The sequence below is a fragment of the Phaethon aethereus genome (genome assembly GCF_964289735.1).
Source record: "Phaethon aethereus genome assembly, chromosome: 4".
Lineage (NCBI taxonomy): Eukaryota > Metazoa > Chordata > Aves > Phaethontiformes > Phaethontidae > Phaethon > Phaethon aethereus.
This window is the reverse complement of record NC_138578.1, coordinates 85,112,062-85,119,922: the sequence shown is the minus strand read 5'-3', so window position 1 is coordinate 85,119,922 and position 7,861 is coordinate 85,112,062. Positions and strand designations below refer to the sequence as shown.

General features: G+C 66.3%; 1 protein-coding gene across 1 annotated transcript in view; it reads right to left on the bottom strand.

The window, feature by feature from the left end:
* Nucleotides 1-7,861, bottom strand: part of LOC309404467 (dedicator of cytokinesis protein 2-like) — a gene marked incomplete at both ends in the record, with an annotated part of 60,363 nt that continues 52,502 nt past the window's right edge. The window contains 14 exons of the mRNA XM_081998937.1: nt 1-84; nt 154-287; nt 854-965; nt 1,314-1,464; nt 1,930-2,015; nt 2,369-2,506; nt 2,631-2,714; nt 2,859-3,035; nt 4,337-4,423; nt 4,676-4,760; nt 4,862-4,943; nt 5,103-5,244; nt 7,296-7,400; nt 7,546-7,824. Of these exons, the coding sequence (XP_081855063.1) occupies nt 1-84; nt 154-287; nt 854-965; nt 1,314-1,464; nt 1,930-2,015; nt 2,369-2,506; nt 2,631-2,714; nt 2,859-3,035; nt 4,337-4,423; nt 4,676-4,760; nt 4,862-4,943; nt 5,103-5,244; nt 7,296-7,400; nt 7,546-7,824 (1,746 nt within the window). The remainder of the gene's footprint in view (nt 85-153; nt 288-853; nt 966-1,313; nt 1,465-1,929; nt 2,016-2,368; nt 2,507-2,630; nt 2,715-2,858; nt 3,036-4,336; nt 4,424-4,675; nt 4,761-4,861; nt 4,944-5,102; nt 5,245-7,295; nt 7,401-7,545; nt 7,825-7,861) is intronic.

Genomic DNA, 7,861 nt, shown 5'->3' with positions numbered 1-7,861 from the left:
TCAGAGCTGGGACGCTCGCTTGGACTTCGGCGACGGCGGCGACTTCAGCCCTTTGTTTCCATCCGCTGTCGGCGACGCGGATGCCTGCGAGCAGAGAGGGCCGTGACCGGGGGCGCGGGGCGGCGGCGGCCGGTGGCCGGGGCCGGGCGGTACCTTCCCTCCGGTTGTGGCGTCGCGCTGCTCCAGGAACGCCTCGTACACCGTGGGGCTGATCTTGCGGGGCAGCGGCGGAGCCTTGCTGGCACTCTTCACGCGGCCGCCGAAGCCGGTGGGAGACGGGGACAGCCCTGCGCAGGCGGGAGCCGAGCTGGGCAGCGTCCAGCCGTGGGGCCGCTGGTGTGCCCCGGGCTGCCGGCTGCCCCGGGCCGCCAGGGCCGGCTCTGCTGCCCGCAGGAGCCTTGAGCAGAGAGCCTGGGGGTGGCGAGGGGCGCGATCCCAGCTGAGAGGGGGGCTGGCTCCCGCGGGGAGCTGATCTCGGCACCGAGACCCGGCAGCACGAGCTGTGGGAGCGACGACTGGCAGCTCCACAGGGCGCGTTCGGTGGGGGACACATGAGTCGGGTGGGATCTGCCAGTGCTGTTGGCACCGAGTGCTCCCTGCCTGCTCCTGGGAGCAGGACGTGCCTGCACCGCTGCGGGGATGGGGCGAGGGGGTGAGGGCACCCATGTTGGGGTGCAGGGCTGCAGGTGCTGGTACCCACATTGCTGGCATGGGGGCATGGCCCTGCTTGTGGACACAAGGGCCGGATGCTACCTGCGGCTGTGGGGCTAGGGACGGTGGCCCCCCGAGCCATGCCAGGGGCACATGGGGGGCCAGGAGGGTGCCTCGAGCCAGCAGCCGTCATGGGGAGTACCTGCAGTGCTGCACTGAGCACCAGTGGTGTCCTGGGTTGGCAAGAGCTGTGTTCCATCGGAGCTGCCCAGGCTACTCTCACTCATATTGTGGGAGAACCTCCGCTTCTCATCCTGGGGCGCAGAGGGGAGGCTCAGCACCTCGGGGGTCCAGGCTGCATCGCCACACCCGCAGCCCCAGGAACGCAGGAACCCCTGGCAGGGTGCAGTGCTCCCCAGCACCCTGCCTGCAGCCCTGGGTCTCCACCCCTGTGCCCCACCAGCCTCTGCTCTTGCCCTCCCTGCCGTCGGCCGGCTGCACCCTGCAGCAGGGGCTACCACCAACTCCCGGAGGGGTCCCGGCCATGCTGGGGCCTGGTGCTGCTGGCTGGGCCAGGGGCTCTGGGTGCAGCAGGATGCCTCAGGGAGCACGAGTGGGTCCCCGGGGAAGAGGGGAGGCACCAGGGCTGTGCTGAGCATCACCTTGGGCTCCGGCAGCTCTGAGATGGACTGGCACAGGTCCTGCCGCCGGTACCCGAAGAAGGTGCTAGAACGATTCTCCTTGCGCTCGTTCCTGCGGTCCTCGCTCTCGGAGGTGCAAGGGGCAGGCTTTGGTGTCAGGGGTGCCTCCGTGCTGTGGAGCAAATGTGGCTGGTGAGGGGCAGGCAAGGGGAACGGGGAGCAGGGCTATGCCATGGGCCAGCTGGACCATGGTCAGGAGTGGCCACCCTCAGCCAGGCACCAGCACCATCTCTGGCAGAGCTCAGCAGTGGATATTTAGGGAGGACAAGCCAGGACGACAAGCATGGATAGCTCAGGTGACGGCAGTGTCCAGGTGAGCCTGGGGGCTGCACATGGGGTGTCTCTGCTCCATGCCCTGCCATGAGGACAGGGCTACCGTGGTGGCACAGCAGGATGGACCCCTGAGATGTGGCTTGGCTTGAAGGGAAGCTGGGAGGGCAGCAGACTGGGGAGGTGGGAGAGAAGCGTCTGGAGCAGAGGACAGTGAGGACAGCTCAGTGGCCTGGGGCCAGTGGGGAGGGGCGAGGGCAGTGAGGGGGGGTGGCTCAGGGCCAGCGCTCCCCACCGCAGCACTCACCTGTCTCCAGCATGGCTCAGCCGGTCCCAGTCGGGTCCCCAGGCCGTGGACCGGGGTCGTCCACTCCGCCGGTCCTCGAAGCAGACCTGAGAGCACAGGGAGCCTGAGGGAGAGCCAGGAGGGATGAGAGTGCAGAGCCTCCCCTCTCTTTGCCTTGGCTTAGCCAGGGCCAGCAGTGCCCTCTCTGCCCAGTCCAGGTTTTGTGCCAGTGGCAGCCACCCTATGGCAGTGCTATACCCCCGCCCAGGGCAGGCAGGGACCCCAAGGTCCCTCACGCACAGCGCCTCTTGCCCTGTTGCTGCTGCAGCTGTGGCCCCATCGAGATGTTCCCCGCTGCCCCAGACCTGCGTTGGCTTGTCCGGCATCACCCTGCAGGTGCCATGCACCGCCTGTGCAGCCCCGGCTGTGCCTGCACCGTGCTTGCCACCCCAGCACTCACCATCTCCCGCACCCCGTACTGGCTCTCCACCTTGGCCCGCAGCTGCATGAAGCACTGCTCCATGCGCTCATGGAAGGGCCGCAGGTCCTCCGTCACCTTCTGCCTGTGGATCCGGATCCCCTCTGCCAGCAGCGGGGTCTGCGGGAGAACGGGGACAGGTCTGCCTGGGTTCGTGCGGTCCCCCCGGCATGGGGATGCTGGGCACCCGGTCCCCCAGGGCAGCTGTCCTCTCTGGCTGCCAGAGGGATGCTGTGGGCTGTACCTGCCAGGCGATCAGGTCCTTCAGCTTCTCGATGTTCCCCTTGTCCTCAGGGTGCTCCTGCAGGTAGGACTCCTGGAAAAAGGCCTGCAACAACCCCCTCTCAGTCCCGCTTACAGGTTGGCTTGGCTTGGCGCAGGCAGGGGATGGCACGAAGTGGTGCCAGTGCCTGCGGCTGCCAGCCCCGAGAGTGCCCGTGCTGGCCCCAGCACAGCACCCACGTGTCCTCACCGTCTCGTACTTGGCGAAGCCACCCATGACAGCAGGGTCCACGATGCCGTTGAGCAGCATGGAGAGTGGGTTGACGGGCAGGCTGGGGTCATTCTGGTGCTGGTTGATCTCACTCATAATTTTCTCATTCGTTTTCATCATGGTCTCAATGGCGTTTTCCAGGGGGGAGATGGTAGTCTGTGCCCAGGGAAGGAGGGAGGGAAGGTCAGCAGCCGGATGGCCCAGCGGCCCGCCTGTCCTGGTTAGGGCTGGCAGGGTGGTCTCTCCCCAGCCCTGCAGGAGGGAGGCCCCGGGGTTACACATCTCACCCCACGGAGCCCCTCGGACCCCTGGCACCAGCTGCCTGGAGCTGAGCCGAGGGCTACAGGGGGGAAGCACTGAAGTGCCGGTCCCCGGCTCCGAGCACGGGCTGCGGGCAGGGTTAGTCCTGCAGGCAAGAGGCCGCAGGCCGGGTGATGGGTGCGCCGCAGTGAGCTTATGGGAGACCCGGGTAAGGTCGCTGGGGGGCGGCTGTGCAATGGGGGCACGCGCAGCCCAAGCACCGCGGCAGGCACACGTGTGTCTGGCGGCACCCGTGCAGCTGCCCTGCAGCACAGCTGGCCTGTAACAGCCCAGCCAGGGCGTTTCACGTGTCTTCATCACCGCAGCACCTGGAACGCCCCGGACTTTGGCCAAGCAGCTGCCCCTGACAGCAGCATAAAACCCACGCACAGAGCTGTTGTCAGCAGCGCCAGAAGCGGCAGCAATCTGCTGGCACTGCTCCAAGCGCCTCTGCTGCTCCCCGCACGTGGGCTCCTGCTTCCCATGGAGAAGATGCATGTCCCGGGGGGTGAGCCACACAAGCCAGTCCCTGTCACCAGATTGATGCTACCGGCACCAGCCGATGGAGGCTGTCGGTGCCCTGAGTGCCAGGGGGTCTCTGTGCCCAGTGTCAGCAGCGAAACCCTTCCCCATGGCCTGGGGACGTAGCCTGGGACAGCATTCCCTCCGAGGTCAGCCCCAGCGCCGGGACAGCGGGGGCCAAGGTGACGCCAAAGGGGAGTTATCCCTCACTGCTGGGCAGGGGAGGTAGCGGGGCGCTGTGCTTATGCCCTGCTCTGCAGGCGGAGGGTGCACGTGGGAGCTGGGTCTGCTCTGCTGCAGGCACTGCCCTGGGCCACGCGCCCGAGGGACCGCAAGGGCACAGGAGCGAGCTGGGAGTCGCAGGGTTTGGGAGTCGTGGGGTTTGGGGGACTCGGGTGCTGGGTGGGCTGGATGGGGCTCGCACTGAGAGCAGAGACTGATGGGGCGTGGAGACCAGGACGGGGCTCAGCCGGGTGCCCGGCGGGATGTGCTCCCTGCACCCCGGCTGGAGCCGCTCGAGCTTGGGAAGCCTGGAAGGGGCTGGGGGCAGCGTGCCCACCTGGATCTGGGGTTTTCGATGCTGCTGGGGAAGGGATGCCCTGGGAGTGCCCCGCTCCCCCCATCCCTCTCCTCACTGTGGTGGTTGAGGTCACCGCAAACCAGCGCAGGATGCCAGGCAGGGGGTAGGCTGTTACAAAGGTCGTCCGCTCGATCCACATGGTCTGCAAGGAGGGCAGCAGTCATCCCGCCACCCCCCTCCCTGTCACCCTGGGCCACCCCCAGCTCTCCCATGGGGCAGGGAGCTCCCACCTCTCCTTCCCATGGGCATGGGGCCGCCGCCTTCCCCATCCCAGGACCGGGGACCCCCTGTCTCTCCTGCGTCCCCTTCCTCTGAACACTCGGCTCCTCACAGGGCCCCCCAGCCCCCCTGTCCTTCCCAGCCGGGGGTCCCTGGCACCCCCGCTAGCACTCACTGCAAACTCATTGTCTGGATCCTTTGGGCCTTTCCTGAAGGGCCGCGAGTAGCTGAACTTCTGGACGTGGTTGGCTTTATAGAAACTGCAGGGGAGGGAAGAGGCAGAGCATGGGAGACAGCCCCCGTTGCGTTCCCTCCCACGTGGAGCAGAGCGGGTGCAGCCCCTCCATGCCGGGGCACTCACTTGGTGATCTGCTCCGGGATGCTCCGGTCCTTGAACCGGCCCTTGGCTTCCTCCACCGGCTGCACGGTGAAACACTGGATATCTGCGGGAGTGAAGGAGCCACGGGTGCACGCCGCGGGGGACAGGGGCTGCAGGGGAGAGGGGGAGAGCCCCAGGGGTGCATGGGGAGGTGCTGCAGAACCTGCACGGGGGCACAGGGAATAAGCCACCCTCCCAGCCCATCCCCACGCTGGGAGGATACACTGGCCCGGGGAGCCGGTGATGTCCTGGCCTGGTGGAGATGTGCTCTTCAGCTTCTCAGCATTGGGGAAGGGGCTCAGCAGCCGCATCTCGAAGTCCTCCCGGCGCTCATACTCCTTGCCCCGGTAAATGAAGACCTTGTTCTGTGAGGGAGGAAGATGCCAGCCTGTCCCAGCGTGCTACAGAACGGCGTTGGGGAGCCCTTGGCCCCATGCTCCGGCTGCAGCAAGCCCCGGTGTGTTAGGGGTGCAGGCACCGACGAGGCTGAGCCTCCAGCCAAGCGGGAGACCCCTCTCTAGAAAAATGTATTTCCTCAAAGCCAGCAACTGGAGGAAAAGGGCAGGCTGGCTCGGACAGCCAGGGCTCTGGAGCGAAGGTCTATGGCTGGGCATGCAGTGACCAGGGTCTGTGGTCAGTGGATAGAGAAACCACCCAGGAGACAGCGAAGAGCGCTTGAAACCCACCGTGACCTCTGGGAAAATGATGCCACCCTTGCTGTGGCGATAACAGCAGGGTAGGAAAATAAGGACCACCACTTTGGATGGAAGAAGCACACCAAGCTTGCCAGCTTATATCTGAGTGGATTAAAAACCTAAGGAACGTAAGAGGAGTGAATGGGGGTGAAACACTTCGCTCTTGTCCAGAAAGACGAGCCCTGCCCTTGCGGGTGGATGCCACGAGCCTGTTTGCCAGCACACGAGAAGGTAGAGGTGCTGAGCAAACCCCTGCCTGCAGCACCGCCCTGCAGGGACGGGGAGAGGGTCGGCGGGGCTCCCGCAGTGACCCCGGAGGTAGACAAGTCTGTTCATAAAAAGCACCGTTAGCAGACCCATCCCTGCGCCACGGGTATTATACAACACACGTCTGTCCCCGCACCGCGGATACGGCACGGTGCCAGAGCACGGCCAGGCACAGGGACGGAGCAGACCCTGTCTCACCACAGGCCACAGCGACAGCCCAGTGGAGATACAACATCCCTGTGCACGGAAGAACAGTCCAGGAGCCCCTTTGTCGTGTGCTACAGAGAACCGCAACTTCCCACGCCTTGCTTTTCTTCCCCTAGTCTGTCTCCAGCTGTGTGTTCACAGGGACCATAGCCCCCGGCGCCGCTGGGGTGAAGCTGCCGGTCTCATCTGACAGTCGCCAACCCCTTCCAGCGAGAGGGGATGGAGGCGGCAGGCGTGGAGGTGAGCACTGAGCACCTCCGGGCACCGAGCACGGGAGGGTGCCCGCCATCACAGACAAACCCACCCGGACCTGGCGCTGCCCCGTGCCAGAGGGGTGCGGGTGCGGCTGGGCGCCTGCTCGCCAGGGCACGGGGGAGATGAGCTTTGGGACGGAGCCCGCCCTGCCGTGCCACTTGTCCTCGGGGGAGGCTGGACTGGATGAGCTGCTGCCCAAGGGGCAGAGTGTGCATGCTGGGAAGAGGAGCATCCTCCCTGGGTGCTGGCAGGGCCGGGTGGCACCTCGGGGCCATGGTCACGTCCGCTCCCTGGCTGGCACGTGGCCCGGGCAGAATTGGCAGCAGAATTTGGCCTGAAGGAGAGCTGCTAACGCGAGACATTTCAATGGCTCATTCATAAGAAGGAGGCAGAGCTGGGGCATCCACTGCGTGCACGACCCTCCCTGCCGCTGGAGCACGGGCTGAGAGCTGGGGGGCAGCGCTGGAGCCACCGCTCCCAGAGGGTGCCCAGAAGGTGTCGGGGATCTGGAGGAGCGGTGGCTCCTCACCGCTGCTGGGGCTGTGGCTTCTCACTTCGTGCTTTTCGCTTGCAGCCAAGATCCTGTTCTGACCCTTGCAAATCCCTGTCTTAAAAGCAGTGTGCCCGAACAGCCTGGGCTTGCGGACCCCATGCTGCACCCCGCAGCGAGCCGGGGCCAGGCTGTCTCCCAGCAGGCACCGAGATCCCATCTCACCCCGTCCCTGGGGACACCCCCATTGCGGCAGGCAGGGACCCTGCGCTGCCAGATCTCCTCCTGCTCTCCTGATGGGGATAGCCGGGCCGGAGCGCCCAGACCCAGGGACCCCCCCAGCCATCACCGCCACCCCAGTAAGGGGCTCCATCCCTCCGGAGCGGAGCCGCCACCCGGGCTTGGCTCACAGGGTGCCACCCCAAGATGGACGCAGCTGTGAGCAGCCTGGGTGCTGGCTGCCGGCCAAGCGCTGGCCTCAGGGCAGTCAGGAGCTGCTTACCCGGAGGAAGGTGGGGAAGCCTTGCCCATAGTAGCCCACGGCAAAGTAGTCCGGGCTGGGCCGCAGCACCTTCAAGATCTTCTCGTAGAACTTGGCTTCCCGCTGCTGCAGGGGGAGAGGGGCAGGAGTGGGGGTGGGACGGGGCCCCGCTGTGGGACAGGAGCCCTGCGGAGCCCCCGGCCCTCCCCACAGCTCGCGGCGCCCCAGCCTGCTCCGTTGGCAGCCGCCCCCAGCCCAGCCGGGCACTCACCAGGATGTCACTCAGCATTTCGTAGTCGAAGACTTCGCTCTCATACTGCTCTGCCAGCTCCTTGCAGATGTGGATGGCCTCCTCCCACATCTGCATGAGATGGGGCCAGGGCCCCGCGGTGTGGGGTGAGCTGGGGCAGGGGGGCATTGGGGGCTTCCAGAGGAGATCAGCCCCATCTGCGGGGGCACCCGCAGCCCTGCTCCTCCGCGAGGAGGGGAAGGGTCTCCCCATGTGGGCTGGTGATCCGGCTGGGCACCGGTGGGCTGCAGCAGCACTTGGCTGCCCACCGCCTCCAGCAACTGAGCCCCCTGCCCAG